Genomic DNA, 16,939 nt, shown 5'->3' with positions numbered 1-16,939 from the left:
AATAATCCCCAGATTACTACCTTTGAGGTCCTGCTTCTCAACTTTCTTTCTAACTCCCTATAGTCTGTTTTCAGGACCTCCCTTTTCTTACCTATGTTGTTGGTACCAATATGTATCACAATCTCTGGCTGTTCACCTTCCCACTTCAGGATATCATGGACGTGATCAGAAATATCCCAGACCCTGGCAGCTGGGAGGGAAACTACCATCCGTGTTTCTTTCCTGCATCCACAGAATCGCCTGTCTGACCCGTAACTGTAGAGTTCCCTATCACTACTGCCTTCCTCTTCCTTTCCCTACCCTTCTGAGCCATAAGCCCAGACACTGCGCCAGAGGCGTGGCCACTGTTGCTTCCCCAGGTAGGTTGTCACCCCCAACAGTACGCAAACAAGAGAAGTTATTGTTAAGGGAGACAGCCACAGTGATATGGTATCTGACTCTGGCCCTTCCCTCTCCTGACTGTTACCCACATATCTGTCTCCTGAGGCCCTGGTGTGACTACTTGACTGTAGCTCCTCTCTATCACCTCCTCGCTCTCCCTGACCAGGCAAAGGTATATTCTAGTCCTCTTGAAATGAATGCTAATATTGCATTTGCCTTCCTCACCACAGATTCAACTGGCAAGTTAACCTTTAGAGAATCATGCACAGGGACTCCCATGCCCCTTTGCATATCAGATCTTTGAATTTTCTCTCCATTTAGAAAATAGTCTATGCTTTCATTTCTTCCACCAATCTCTTCCCAACCCTGTATTCCATCTGCCACTTTCTTGCCCATTCTCTTAATCTGTCTATATCCTTCTCTAGCCTCACTACTTTATTAAAACTACCTGCCCCTCCACCTATCTTTGTATCATCTGCAAACTTTGCCACAAAGCCATCAATTCCTTCATGCAAGTAATTGACATATAATGTAAAAAGTATCTGCCTTTGTGGAACACTACTGTCAGCATCAACCAAACAGTAAAGGATCCCTTTATCCCCACTCTTTGCCTCCTGCCAATCAGCTATTGCTTTATCCATGCTAGTATATTTTCCTGACATACCATAGGCTCTTAACTTGTTAAGCATCCTCATGTGTGGCTCCTTGTCAAAGGCCTGAAAATCCAGGAATCCAGGTTCACAACATCAATTAATTCTCCTTTGTCTATCCTGCTCATCATTTCTTCAAAGAATCCCAACAAATTTGTTAGGCAAAATTTGTTGTTTATCTTGTACCTCCAAGTACCCTGAAACCACATCCTTAACAATCGACTCCAACATCTTCCCAATGACTGAGGTCAGACTAACTGGCCTATAGTTTCCTTTCTTCTACCTCTCTCCCCTCTCCAAGAGTGGAGTGACATTTGCAATTATCCAGTCTCTGGAACCATGCCAGAATCTAGTGATTCTTGAAAGATCATTACTAATGCCTCCACAATCTCTTCAACCAACTCTTTCAGAACCCTGGGGTGTACACCATTTGGTCCATATGAGGAATTTACCTTCAGACCTTTCAGTTTCCCCAAGAACATTCTCTCTAGTAATGGCAACATCAAACACTTCTGACACCTGAAACTCTCGAATTTCCAGCATACTGCTCGTGTCTTCCACAGTGAAGTCTGAAGAAAAATACTTATTCAATTCATCCATTTCCTTTTTGCCCCATTACTACTGCAACAGCATCATTTTCCAGTGGTCTGATATCCACTCTCACCTCTTCTTCACTTTATGTATCTGAAGAAAGCTTTGGTATCCTCTTTAATGCTATTGGCTAGCTTTCTTTTGTATTCCATCTTTTTCTTCTTAATGACTTTTTAAGTTGCCCTCTGTTGTCTTTAAAAAAGCTTTTAAATTCTCTAACTTCACACTAATTTGTGCTCCATTATATGCCCTCTCTTCGGCTTTTATGTTGGCTTTGACTTCTCTTATCAGCCATGGTTATGTCATCTTTCCTTTAGAATACTTCTTTCTTTTTGGGATGTATATATTCTGTGAGTCCTGAATTGCTTCCAGAAATTCCAGCCATTACTGCTCTGCCATTATCCCTGCCAGTGTTGTTTTCCAATCAGTTTTGGCCAGCTCCTCTCTCGTGCCTCTGTAATTCCCTCTACTCCACTGTAACACTGATACATCTGACTTTAGCTTCTCCTCAAATTGCAGGGTGAATTCAATCATATTATGACCACTTGTCCCTAAGGGTTCTTTTACCTTATGCTTTCTAATCAATTCCAGTTCATTGCACAACATGCAGACCAGAATAACTGATCCCCTCGTGTGCTCAACAACAAGCTACTCTAAAAAGCCATCTTGTAGGTATTCTACAAATTTCTCTCTTGGAATCCAGTACCTATCTGATTTTGCCAATCTACCTGCAGACTGAAATCTCCCATGACTATTGTAACATTGCCCTTTTAGCATGCATTTTCTATCTCCCATTGTAATTTGTAGACCATATCTTTATTAATATTTGGGGTCTTACCATACCTCGCATGAGGGTCTTTTCACCCTTGCAGTTCCTAAGATCTACCCACAATGATTCAACACCTTATGACCCTATGTCAACTCTTTCTAATGATTTGATTTCATTTTCTACCAAAAGAGCCTGCCTGCCTGTCCTTTTGATACAATGTGTATCATTGGATTTAAACTCCCAGCTATAATCGTCTTTCAGCCATGATTCAGTGATGCCTACAACGTCATACATGCCAATCTGTAACTGTGCTACAGGTTCACTTACCTTTTTCCATATCTAGCATGCTTTCAAATATAGCACCTTCAGCCCTGTATTAACCCTTTTGTCCATCTTTTACATTGCAACTCACCCTGTTAACTGCAATTTTGCCCTATCATCAGCCTCTTCTTGCCAGGAGTCTCACTACACATTGCCTCTGTTTGTAAACCAGCTGACACATCCTCAGCATTATCACCCCGGTTCCCACCCCGCTGCCAAATTAGTTTAAACCCTCCCGAATAACTGTAGCCAACCTGCCCACAAGGATATCAGTCCCGCTCGGGTTCAGGTGACCCATCCCTTTCGTACAGATCATACCTTCCTCAGAGAAGATCTTTATGATCCATAGATCTGAACCCCTGCACCCTGCACCAGTTCCTCAGCCATATATTCACTTGCCAAGTCATCTTATTCTTCTCCTCACTGGCACGTGGCACAGGCAGCAATCCAGAGATGACTACCTCGAAGGTCCTCTTTTTCATATTTCTACCTTGTTCTCTAACATCTCTCTTCAGGACCCCTTCACCTTTTCTACTCATGTCATTGGTACCAATATTTATCAAAACTTTTGGTTGCTCACCTACCCCCTTTTGAATGCCATGGTCCCCATCTGAGATATCCCTGAACCTGGTGCCTGGGAGGCAACATATCATCTGGGTTTCCCTATCACACCCACAGATTCACATCCCTGTTCCTCTGTGAAATCTCCTATCACCACTGCAGTCCTCTTCACATCTTCTGTCTTCTGAGCCACAGCACCAGACTCAGTGCTAGAGATCTGGTTACCGCAGCTCCCCCATGGTAGGGTGTCCCACTCTATAATATCTAAAGTGATATACAGTGCCTATAAAGAGTATTCACTCCTCTTGGAAGTTTTCGTGTTTTATCATTTTACAACACTGAATCACAGTGGATTTAATTTGGCTTTTTTGACACTGATTAACAGAAAAGACTTTCATATTGAAGTGAAAACAGATCTCTACAAAATGATCTAAATTAATTACAAATATAAAGCACAAAGTAATGATTGCATAAGTATTCACCCCCTTTAATATGGCACACCAAATCATCACTGTCTGTCTGTATCTTGTTTTACGGCGGTTGGCATCCAGCTTAATGGTGCATTACCGCCACCCTCTGCTCCAGAATGTGCACTGGACATACATTCTAAATCCCTTCACCCAATCTCACACACACACACTTATATATATATATATATATATACAAACCTACTCTTCACCCTCCCATCTTTGACCATCCTAGTATCCTATTCCTGTTTATTCGTCATATTCTATAAAAAAAACCCTGTACCAAATCATCACTGGTGCAGCCAATTTGTTTTACAAGTCACATGATTAGTTAAATGGCGATCACCTGTGTGCAGTCATGGTGTTTCATTTGACTGTTGTAAAAATACAGGTCCAATTGCTGGTGAGTCAATTTCTACAAACTGGTCTAAATTTATTACAATTATTAAATACAAAATAATTGACTGCATAATTACTCACCTCCTTCAAGTCATTATTTAGTAAATACATCTTTGGCAGCAATTATAGCCCTGAATCTGTGTGGATAGGTCTCTATCAGCTTTGCATATCTGGACTCTACAATCTTTGTAGAGACAAAAGAACACTCCAAACAACTCTGTGAAAAAGTTATTGAAAAGCACAAGTCAGGAGATGGATACAAGAAAATTTGTTCTTTACAAAACTGCTTAAGCTCTGTCAGATTGCATGAGGATTGTGAGTGAACAGCCCTTTCAAACTCAGCCACAAATTCTCAATTGGATTGAGGTCTGGACTCTGACTTAGCCACTCCAGGACATTAACTTTGTTGTTTTTAAGCCATTCCTGTGTAGCTTTGGCTTTGGGTCATTGTCTTGCTGGAAAACAGATCTTCTCCCAAGTCGCCATTATGTTGCAGACTGCATTAGGGTTTCCTCCAGGATTTCCCTGTATTTTGTTGTATTCATTTTACCCTCTACCTTCACAGGCCTTCCAGGGCCTGCTGCAGTGAAGTATCCCCACAGCATGATGCAGCCACCACCATGTTTCACGGTAGGGATGGTGTGTTTTTGATGATGTGTGGTGTTTGGCTTATGCCTAACATAGCATTTGGTCTGATGGCCAAAAAGCTCAATTTTTGTTTCATCAGACCATTGAACCTTCTTCCAGCCAACTTCAGAGTCTCCCTTATGCCTTCTGGCAAACTCTAGCTGAGATTTCATGTGAGTGTTTTTTTTCAACTGAGACTCTCTTTGCCACTCTCTCATAAAGCTGCCATTAGTGAAGCACCCAGGCAACAGTTGTTTGTTACGTACCCCGTAACTGGGTTGCCAAACCAGCAGAAATGGATCACTCAGTTGGAGTCTGGAGTACAAGAACTAAGAAAGTTTTATTAAAGAAACAAGCAACACAGTAATCGAAAGGATAATAAATGCAACAGTTCAACGATTACAAACACACATGTGCACAGAATTAAGATAACAGCATCAATCAAGCTCTATCGTTGTCTAGGGGTAAATGACCAAATTTCAAAGTGACTCAAAGTTCAGTCCAGTTTAGTAGTTCAGTTTGCAGTAATCGTTGCCATGGCGATGGACAACGTGGGGGAAGAGAGAGAGAGAACAGGAACAACTGATCATTCAGACACGGCTTCACTCACAGACCGACGATATGGCTCACAAGCAGCTTTTGGGCAGGTCCTTGGTGATGTCACCTGAGGTCACCGACTGTGACCCCTCCTCCAGATGCGGTCGATCCTCTGCAGTGAACCTGGCACCCAGGCAAGGGCGGACACACACCGGGTTCCCGCTGATCGTACCTTTCCACCCTGGCCGTTGTCTGATACTTCCCACCGACTCGTGAGAAGCGTACCGCTTCCAGGGTCTCGTTACCTCGGGTGGTGTGTGTGTTGCCTTAGCGAACCGGTCCCTTTTTATCCCCCTGCTGGGGTATCGCCTGTCCATCACTTCAAACAGTTCAAGGTTCAAAGGGGGGAGCCGCTCCAGACAGCTCTCTCTCCCGTCCCTTCATTACTCATCTCCAGACGCTGCTCCATTGTTCCTTATCTCTCCTTCCCCTGAGGGCAGGTGGCAAACCACTTGCTGATGTCACTGATGCTAACCCAGGCCAGCAAACATCTTAATTTTATGTGTATTCTCGTCACATGTTGTATGCACAGTCTCTCCCATCTCAGCCACTGAAGCTTGTAACCCCTCCAGGGTTGTCATAGGTATCTTGGTGGCCTCCCTCACTAGTCCTCTTCTTGCAAGGTTACTCAGTTTTTGAGGGCAGCCTGTTCTAGGCAGATTTACAGCTGAGCCATATTATTTCCATTTCTTGATGATTGACTTAACTGTACTCCAAGGAATATTCAGTGACTTGGAAATTTTCTTGTATCCATCTCCTGACTTGTGCTTTTCAATAACCTTTTCACAGAGCTGTTTGGAGTGTTCTTTTGTCTTCTTGGTGTAGTTTTTGCCAGGATACTGACTCACCAGCAGGACCTTCCCGATACAAGCGTATTTTTACTACAATCAATTGGAATACCTTGACTGCACATGGTGATCTCCATTTAACTAATTATGTGATTTCTAAAACCAAATGGCTGCACCAGTGATGATTTGGTGTGTCATATTAAAGGGGGTGAATACTTAGGTAATCATTATTTTGTGTTTTATATTTGTAATTAATTTAGATAATTTTGTAGAGATCTGTTTTCACTTTGATACGATAGAGTCTGTTGATCAGTGTCAATAAAAGCCAGATTAAACCCACTGTGATTCAATATTGTAAAACAATAAAACATGAAAACTTCCAAGGTGGGTGAATACTTTCTATAGGCAGTATATTTATTATTGAGGGGAGCAGCCACAGGTATACTCTGCACAGTTTGTGTATTTCCCCTCCTTCTCCTGACAGTCACCCAGTCACCTGTCTCCTGTAACCTAGAGGTGACTACCTTCCTGTGGCTCCTGTCTATCACTTCCTCATTCTCCTGTAGGAGCTGAAGGTCATCGAGCTGCAGCTCCAGTTTGTTAACACATTCTCTGAGGAGCTGCTCCTCGGTGCAGATGTGGTTATCATGGAGACTGGAGGTCTTCCAGAATTCCCACATCTCACACACAGTACATAACACTGCCCCGGAGTCGTTATCACTGCACTACGATGCCCTAACAGGATGAAGAACTAAGAACAAAAAGAGAAACTTACCGGATACATTACCTCAACCAGGACTGATGAGCCAAAACCACTGTAAACACTGACCCACTCACAACAATGGCTGCCCTGCTTGCACAGGCATTGTTTCCATTTGTCCTTTCCAATGTATCCCACTCAGTGATTGGTCACAGCCCAAGTCCGAAAAGGTGTCATGAAGTTCTGCCTTTTTAATCCTCAGACCTGATTGATAAGATAGCTCTCTTCACGTACTCCTGCTCGGTGACTCGTATCCAGGAATCTTGTTCTTGTCCACAGAATCTCCTTTCTGTTCCCCTAATTCCCCTGTCACCACAGCTCACTTCTTCTCCCTCCTTCTTTTCAGAGTCACAGAGTCAGATTCAGTGCCAGAGACCTGACCATTATGACCCCCCTCTACTCGATCATCCCCCCCACCACCCCAACAGTATCCAAGGTGGTATACCTGCTGTTAAGGGGGATGGCCACACGGGGGCTCTGCACTGGCTGTTTCACTGTTTTCACTGTCACCCATTCTCCTGCATCCTTCACCTGTAACTGCCTTTCTACGTATCCTACCTATCATCCTCTCAGCCTCTGGAATGATCCGGAGCCCATCCAGTTCCAACTCCAACTCCTTAGCGCAGAGTGTTAGAAGCTGCAGCTGGATTCACTTCTTGCAGGTGAGATTGTCAGGGACACGGGAGGTCACTCTGCCTTCTCTCATCATGCAAGCATAAAGAAGGAAAGAACAAATAAACTGGGGGAAAAATCTACCTACAGCTTCTTTGCCTTCTCTCACTCATGCCTCTTCCTTGCTCAATAATTGTATAACTGTTCATCTAATTCCTGCTGACAATTGTTTCTTTGGTCATTCCCTCCAGACTGTTGGTACTGACATTATATTTTTGCTAATCAGCAGCGTGACCTCCTTCCTTTTTCCATTCCCCTCGGTCACTCCTGAACTTTCATACCGTGGAGCTGCCAGCCCTGTCCTTCCCTCAGCCACATTTCTGTGATTGTAATAACACTGGAAGAGCTGATCTATGGTCAATACTCCTCCGACTTATCCCTGACTCCACTTCTCCACTACTCCAGCAGGCCTTTTCAAGAAGTGAATTGAATTGACTTTATTACACATCCTTCATATGCACGAGGAGTAAAAATCTTTGTTATGTCTCCATCTAAATGTGCTATGTGCAATTTATAGTAATTTGTAATAAATGGTATGTACAACAGGACAGTCAATATAACACAGAAATACAATTGTATCAATATGAGTTCATCAGTCTGATGGCCTGGTGGAAGAAGCTGTCCCGGAGCCTGTTGGTCCTGGCTTTTATGCTGCGGTTTCCTGGATGGTAGCAGCTGGAACAGTTTGTGGTTGGGGTGACTCAGGTCCCCAATGATCCTTTGGGCCCTTTTTATGCACCTGTCTCTGTCAATGTCCTGAATAGTGGGAAGTTCACATCTACAGATGCACTGGGCTGTCCGCAGAACCCTGCAATTAAGGGAGGTACAGTTTCCATACCAGGCAGTGATGCAGCCAGTCAGGATGCTCTCAATAGTGCCCCTGTAGAAAGTTCTTAGGATTTGGGGGCCCATACTAAACTTCTTCAGACTTCTGAGGTGAAAGATGCACTGTTGTGCTTTTTACACCATTACAGCCGGTATATACAGACCATGTGAGACCCTCGGTTATGTGTATGCCGAGGAACTCAAAGCTGTTCACCCTCTCAACCCCAGATCCATTGATGTCAATAGGGGTTAGCCTGTCTCCATTCCTCCTGTAATCCACAACCAGCTCCTTTGTTTTTGTGACATTGAGGGAGAGGTTGTTTTCTTAACACCACTGTGTCAGGGTGATGACTTCTTCTCTGTTGGCTGCCTCATTATTATTTGGGATTAGGCCAATCAATGTAGTATCCTCAGCAAATTTAATCAGCAGATTGGAGCTGTGGATGGTGACACAGTCGTGGGTATACAGAGAGTAAAGGAGAGGTCTTAGGACACAGCTATGAGGGGCACCTGTGTTGAGGGTCAGAGGTGAGGGAGCCCACCCTTACCACCTGCCGGCAATCTGACAGGAAGTCCAGGATCCAACTGCACAAGGCAGGGTGAAGGCCAAGACCTCTGAGCTTCTTGTCGAGCCTGGAGGGAATTATGGTGTTGAATACTGAACTCTAGTCAGAGAACAGTATTCTCACATAATTATCCTTCCTTTCCAGATCTGTAAGGACAGTGTGTAGAGCTGTGTCTATTGTGTCATCTGTTGATCGGTTGTGTTGGTAGATGGATTGTAGGGGATTCAGTGTGGGTGGTAGTGTGTTGCAGATGTAGTCCTTGACCAGCCTATCAAAGCATTTGCTTATTATTGAGGCGAGAGCGACAGGACGCCAGTCGTTCAAACATGTTACCTTGGTATTGTATACCCTGTCAGACAACTGAGCATATGGAAATCTGAGAGATGATTTCATTAGAGACAACATTGTTGTCAGACTACTAGACACCAAATTGTCAGAGAGACTTCAGTTGTAGGCAGATCTCACACTAGAAAAAACTATTACTAAGGTCAGGCAGAGTGAGAATGTTCATCAGCAACAGGCAGAACTCAGGCACAAAAATGTTGCAGAGGTGAAACTAGAAGCTGTACAAAAAGAAGGGGACAAACAAGGTGCAGTCAAAGACTACAGAAAGGGCTCATCTCAAACAAAACAAGCAAGCGAATCAAAAAGCAGGTAAATTGTCCAACTGCAGGAGATGCAGCAAGTCTCTTTTCCACACGACAGAGCCCTGTCTAGCAAAAGATGTGAAATACCACCAGTGCAATAGAGTTGGCCGTTGTAAAAGCCAGTGTCACTCAAACAACAGTTCTTCAGGAGATCAATGAAGACCATGATTCAGACGAAGAGTGAGCTCTCCTTGGGTCTCTAGATTCAGATCAACAAGACTGATGTACTGTGGTTCAGTTGCTAAACAAGGCAGTGATGATCAAAATGGACACTGGGGCAGTTGTCACAGCCATTCCCGAACGTCTGTTCACAAAACTGGTGAAGGAAGCAGACGTTATGCTGAACCCAACAAAGAAAGTTCTCATGAGGCCAGGGGAACATTAGCTCAGTGTGATAGAATGTTTACTGCTTCCATCCATAAAAATGAGAAACATTTAAAAGAGGATGTCTATGTTGTTGAGAATCTCTTCTCACCACTATGGGGCAACTTGCCATCAAGAAGCTGGACCACATTTCAAAGGTGGATTCACTAAACAATGTTCAGGAGCACGAGAAGTACCCAGAGTTGTTCACAGGCCTGGGGGTGCTGAAAGAAGAGTACCTTACTCAACTGAGATCAGGAGTGACACCCTACTCTCTGACCACAGTGAGGCATCTACCATTGATGAACAAAATCAAAGCTGAACTTGAGAGAATGGAAGCACTTGACATCATAACTAGAGTGAATGAACCTACTGACTGGTATGAGGGCATTGTTCCCGTTCCCCAGCCAGATGGCACAGTGAGTATCTGAGTAGATCTGACAAAGTTGAATAATGCAGTGAGGCAAGAGAAATTTATTCTGCCCTCTGTTAAGCACACATTGGGTATGCTAGGTGGAGCAAAGTTCTTCACCAAACTAGATGCAAACTCAGAGTTCTGGCAGATCAATTTATTTCCTGAGTCACAGTAGCTCACAACATTTATCACACCATATGGATGCTATGCCTTCAAGAGTCTCCCTTTTGGCATCTATCAGCCCATGAACTCTTTCAGATGAGGATGAACCAAATTTTGGAGGGACAAAATTTATATGGTTATAGAAGGAGTAGTCTGCCACATGGATGATATACTCATCTTCGGAGGCTCAGGTGAGGAACATAAAAAAAGAGAGGAAACTACCTTGGAGGAACTGAAACAGGCTGGATTCACCCTGAACAAAAAGAAACAGGACTTTGTAGAGTTGGAGGTGAAATTCTTGGGCCACCAACTATCCTTAGAGGGAGTGCAACCAGATTCAGACCAGCTGGCAGGAGTTCAGAATATGGAACAACCTACGACATTGAACCCTCGACACTACCTCGCTTTTTTAATATACAGTATTTCTTTTTTTAAAACCTATTCAATATATGTGTACTGTGATTTATTTATTTATTTATTAATTATTATCATTTTTATTTCCTTTGTTTTTTTTCTATATTATGTATTACATTGAACTGCTGCTGCTAAGTTAACAAATTTCACCTCACATGCTGGTGATAATAAATCTGATTCTGATAATAGATTTGGGCAAATGACTAAAGAGGCAGAATAAACCTTTGTTGGAGTGTCAGATTGTTTACCCTAACCCCCATTAGATTTAGTGTTTTTTTTAAAAAGAGTTCTAATGTTGAAATCATTTCACAAAACGAGACTGTTGTTAATATAATGTTGGCAATCTCTTGTTATGTTTACATAAGGAGCATAAGTTACGCTCTATGGGTGAAGTGAACTGAATCGTGCGATTTCAGTGACTATAATTTCAATGAAGTTCTATGGTGATGCCTATCTTTTTTTCAAGAAGGGGAGATGCTGTGGTAGTTAATATGTTCTTACTATCCCTCTCAGCCATTCCCACCTGGGAGTAGTTCACGTACGGTAGAAGCAGAGTTGTCAATAAAGTTCAGTTGAGTATTCTGCATACTGGCATCCTGGTGTGCTCTGCACAATCCCTCAGGAACAAACACAGCAACCTGGACCAGATGGTCTGCAAACCAGGGTTTTGAAAGAGGTGACTGATGAGATAGTGGAAGCAGCAGTAATGATCTTTCAAAAATCAATTGATTTTGGAATGATCCTGGAGGAGTGAAAAATTGCAAATGTCACTCCACTCTTTAGGAAGGGAGAGAGACAGAAGAAAGGAAATTATAGGCCAGTTAATCTGACCTCAGAGGTTGGGAAGATGTTGGAGTCGATTGTTAAGGGTGTGGTTTCGGGATACTTGGAGGCACATGATAAAATAGGCTATAGTCAGCATGGCTTCCTTAAGGGAAAATTTTGCCTGACAAATCTGTTGGAATTCTTTGAAGAAATAACAACCAGAATGGACGAAGAAGAATTGTAGATGTTGTGTACTTGAATTTTCAGAAAGTCTTTGACAAGGTGCCACATATACGGCTACTTAACAAGTTAAGAGCCCATGGTATTACAGGAAAGATACTAGCATGAATAAAGTAGTAGATTCAGGTACAATCATAACATTTAATAGAAGTTTCAACAGGTACACAGATGAGAGGAGTATGGTGAGCTGTGGTCTAGGTACAGGTAGAAGGGACCAGGTAGAAGACCAGGCTGTCATGGAGCCTCTGCTGTAATGCTCTATAATTTCATTCATCCCCGCGATGGTTATCTCCATGAGCTGAGACTATGAAGACTGTCAGCTGCTGCTGTGCTTCATGCCTGCTAATATGATGAACTGATAAGCGAGGCCTTGGGCCTATTACAGAATGCTTCGGAGTTTGGATCTGAGGACTGAATTTTGGTTCGAAATGTTTTTGTTCGCTTCAATTGTTTGCATGATTTGTATTTTTTTCTTCCTCTTGCACATTTAGTGTTGGTCTTTCTTATGTTTTTTTTTCTTTAACTGGGTTCTTTTGGGTTTCTTGCTTTGTGGTACCTGTGAGCAAAGAAATCAAGGTTGTATAATTTATACATTCTTTGATAATAAATGTACTTGAATCTAGAATCTTGAATAGACCAGTTGATTACTTTCTTTTATTGCCCTGAGATTAGCCCTATCAATAATACCATCTTTATGTCATCTGCTATCTCAGTAATTAAAACTTCTATTTATATATAAATAAGCAGAACTGATACCCGCACCATCTGTCAGTACCTGGGACCTTGAATACGGCCTTGCTGAGATTATATGAACCACATCAAATGCACTCACCTCATCATTAGATATGCTTCTTTGTCAAAGCAAAACTCAATCAAGTTGTTCAGACAAATGCAAATCCATGCATTTGATCATCTCCTAACTTTCCTGGGTTAATCCTGTCCCTCGGAAGCCTTTTCCAATAACTTTACGACCACTAACCTAATGACTAAGGTGAGGATAGAAAGCTATCCATGCTAAATGCCAGCCAGTCATGTAGCACTTCAGCTACGGTTGGAAAAGATCCGAACATCTCTCGGTGGAGGGATTGAGATTGTGTGCTGTATGCAGCCACCACACTGACGTTTTAAGTGCAGATAAACAGGATCAGAATCAGGTTTATTATCACCGGCATGTGTCGGGAAATTTGTTAACTTAGAATGGAATGCTGATTTTGGTGAGGAGTGTAGTGATGACTTGACCTATTCTTCTCTGTCTCATTGCAGCAATGGACAGCCTGCAAGATGTGCAGGTTGTTAACGTTTCTCCAACAGAGGCTCGGCTGATGTGGGCTCCACCTCAGGCTGTGGTGCACAACTATTTGGTGATCGTGTCACATAGCCAAGGTAAGTGTTTCCTGGGCCTTGTCTGCTTCATGAGATTCCGGTGATAACCCAGCTCTCTCTTCTTCGACTGCCCCAGCCTCTAGGATAGGCTCAGTGTAGTGCACAGTTCAATTGCCCCAATCCTATTCTGTTCTCATCCTCCTCCTCCTCTCCTTGAGCCCCAGTCTTCTCCCCCTCAATTGTATTTGCATTCAGAATGTATTCGCATAATATCCATCTTCTCTCTGTAAGTGTGGGATAGATAGACAAGCCAGGTTTGGACTTTCTCAGTAAAGGACAGAGTCCTGGGGAGTGTTGTAGAACAGAGGAACCTTGGAGTATGAATACATGGTCCCTAGAAATAGAATCACAGCCAAGGGAATTGATTAGAGAAATTGGAATATTATGTTTCATTTGTACGTGTTATTAATGAGGCCACTTTTGGAATATTGTGTTCACCTTTGGTCACTCTGCATTAGGAAAGAAGCAATTAAGCTGGAAAGAATGCAGATGAGATTCACGAGGATGCTTTGGCAAATGAGGGACTGTGTTTTGGAAGGAGGTAGAGTAGGCTGGGTTGTAAGAAAATGAGAGGTGATTTATAGAGGTGTGTAGAACCACAGGGGGCTCAATGTGCACAGTCGTTTTCCCCGGGTTAGGAAATCAAAACTAGAGGGCACAGGCTTAAGAAGAGAAGGGAAGGATTTAATAGCAACCCAAGGAACAAGTTTTTCACACAAGAGGATGGTCTGTATATGGAATGAGCTGACAGAGGAGGTGGTTGAAGGTAGATACATTAACAATATTCAAAAGACATTTGGACAGCAACACGGACAAGAAAGATGAAGAGGAAATGGGCCAAAAGCAGGCAAATGTGACTAGCTTGGATAGGAATCTTGATTAGAATGGACCAGTTGGGCCCAAGGGACTGTTTGCATAACATATGAACCTAGGTAGAAATCTGGAACTGGAGGAAGCCATTTACGTCTAATCACAGATCACAGAAATCTACAGCACATTACAAGCCCTTTGGCCCACAATGTTGTGCCAACCATGAAGCCTACTCTAGAAACTACCTAGAATTTCCCTACTGCATAGCGCCTCTTTCACCTCAGATGGCTGAGGAAGTTTGGTACGGGCCCCTAAATACTAAGAACTTTCTACAGTGGCGCAGTTGAGAGCATCCTGACTGGCTGCATCACTGCCTGGTATGGGAACTGTACCTCCCTTAATCGCAGGACTCTGCAGAGAGTGGTGTGGACAGCCCAGCACATCTGCGGCTGTGAACTTCCCACGATTCAGGACATTTACAAGGACCGATGTGTAAAAAGGGCCCGGAGGATCACTGGGGACTCAAGCCATCCCAACCACAATCTATTCCAGCTGCTACCATCCGGGACACAGTACCGCAGTATAAAAGCCAGGACCAACAGGTTCCGGAACAACTTCTTTCATCAAGCCATCAGACTGATGAACTCACGCTGACTTGAGTATACTCTATACTACACTGACTGTTCTATTTATTGTAAATTACTATGATTGCACATTGCACATTTAGATGGAGACGTAACATACAGATTTTTAATCCTCATGTATGTGAAGGATGTAAGAAATAAAGTCAATTCAATTCAATTTTTCTAAGCTCCATGTATCTATCTAAGAGTCTCTTAAAAAACCCTATCCACCATCGCCAGCAGTGCATTCCATGCACCCACCGCTCTTTGTGTGAAAAACTTACCCTTGACATCCCCTTTGTACCTACTTCCAATCACCTTAAAACTCTGCCCCATCATTGTTAGCTACTTCAGCCCTGTGAAAAAGCCTCTGGCTATCCACACGATCAATGCCTCTCATCATCTTGTATACCTCTATCAAGTCATCTCCCATCCTCTGTCACTCCAAGGAGATCAAGTTCAAAATATTGTTGTCATGGGTACACGTACATGACCAGGGTGTAAATGACATGAAAATTAGTTCTTTGTACAGCAACAACACTGTCCATTGCAAACGTGGCAAACATAAATTAGCATAAAATAACATTCTCCCCCATTCGATGCCATCTGTGCCAATCATCCTCTTCAGATTTCTGTTCACACAGTCTCCCCATTCTCCCTTCATCCTTTTAGACTCACAGAATCACAAAGAAATACAGCAGTAAAACAGGCACTTTGGCTCATCTAGACAGTACCAAACTATTATTCTGTCTAGTCTGATCGACTTGCACTTGAATCATAGCCCTCCATACTTAGTCCATACTTAACCAAATTTTATTTACATATTGAAGTCAGCGTCCACCACCTCTCTTCGCAGCTTGTTCCACCTCTCCCCACCCTCTGAGTGGAGAGGCATGCCCTCAGGTTCCCCTTCAATATTTCAGCTTTCACCTTTAACCAATGAACTCGTTCTCATCTCACCCAACCTCATTGGAAAAAGCCTGCTTGCATTTAGCCAATCTATACACCTCATAATTTTGTATACTTCTATCAGGTCTCTCCCCTATTCTCTTATACTCCATCGAATAAATTCCTAACCTATTCAACCTTTCCCTGTAACGCAGGTGCTCAAGTCCCTGCAACATCCTTGTAAGTTTTCCCTGTACTCTTTCAAACTTTTTGATATCTTTCCTGTAGGTAGGTGAGCAGAACTGCACTCAATAATCCAAATTAAGCATTTTGACTTATAAAGGCCAAAGTACTAAAAGCTCCCTTTACAATCCTATCTAATTGTCACATCTAAAACTTTGACAAACATCGATGGATGTGTGGTGGAGAGTATATTGACTGGGTGCATCACGACCAATGGAAAATCCTACTAAAAGTAGTGGAAACGGCACAGTCCACTAAGGGTAAAGCCCTCTCCACCATTGAGTACATCTACCCAGAGCGTTGTCGTACGAAAGGAGCATCCATTATCAGGGACCCCACCACCCAGGTCATGCTCTCTTCTCACTGCTGCCATCAGGAAGAAGGTTCAGGAGCCTCTGGACACACATTACAAGTTTCAAAAATAGGTTTTATCCCTCAGCCATCATGCTTTTGAACCAAAGGGAATAACTTCACTCAACTTCACTTGCCCTATCACTGAACTGTTCTCACAACCTATGGACTCACCTTCAGGGACTCTTCATCTTATGTTCTCGATATTTATCCCTTAGTTATATAATTATTATCATTGTTGTTATTATTCTGTTCTACCTCATTCCTCAGCGCCCTATCTTTTACTGTGGAAGTTCTATCCTCCTTTGCCCTCCTGAAGTACATGTCACATTTGTCTGCGTTAAATTTCATCTGCCATTTTACTGCCCATTTATCCAGCTGGTCCAGAACCCAATGCAAACTTTAATAGCACTTCTTACTGTCCACTACAGCCAAAATCTTGGTATCATGCACAAATCTGCTGATCCAGTTAACCACCTTATCATACAGATTATTAATATAGGTGCCAAACAACTAAGGACCGAGGATAAAGGGGAAGCCTTTTAGGACTGAGATTAGGAAAAACTTCTTCACACAGAGAGTGGTGAATCTGTGGAATTCTCTGCCATGGGAAACAGTTGAGACCAGTTCATTGGCTATATTTAAGAGGGAGTTAGATATG

General features: G+C 42.9%; 1 protein-coding gene across 2 annotated transcripts in view; it reads left to right on the top strand.

Annotated features, from left to right (window-relative positions):
* tnr (tenascin R (restrictin, janusin)) overlaps nucleotides 1-16,939 on the top strand; it is a 213,470-nt gene that overhangs the window by 101,118 nt on the left and 95,413 nt on the right. For both annotated transcript variants that reach the window (XM_063063628.1, XM_063063629.1), the window contains one exon: nucleotides 13,244-13,363. In XM_063063628.1, the coding sequence (XP_062919698.1) occupies nucleotides 13,244-13,363 (120 nt within the window). The remainder of the gene's footprint in view (nucleotides 1-13,243; nucleotides 13,364-16,939) is intronic.

Source organism: Mobula hypostoma, chromosome 12, assembly GCF_963921235.1.
Source record: "Mobula hypostoma chromosome 12, sMobHyp1.1, whole genome shotgun sequence".
In the NCBI taxonomy this organism is placed as follows: Eukaryota; Metazoa; Chordata; class Chondrichthyes; order Myliobatiformes; family Myliobatidae; genus Mobula; species Mobula hypostoma.
The sequence above is the reverse complement of the archived record's forward strand: the minus strand, read 5'-3'. Positions and strand labels throughout refer to the sequence as shown.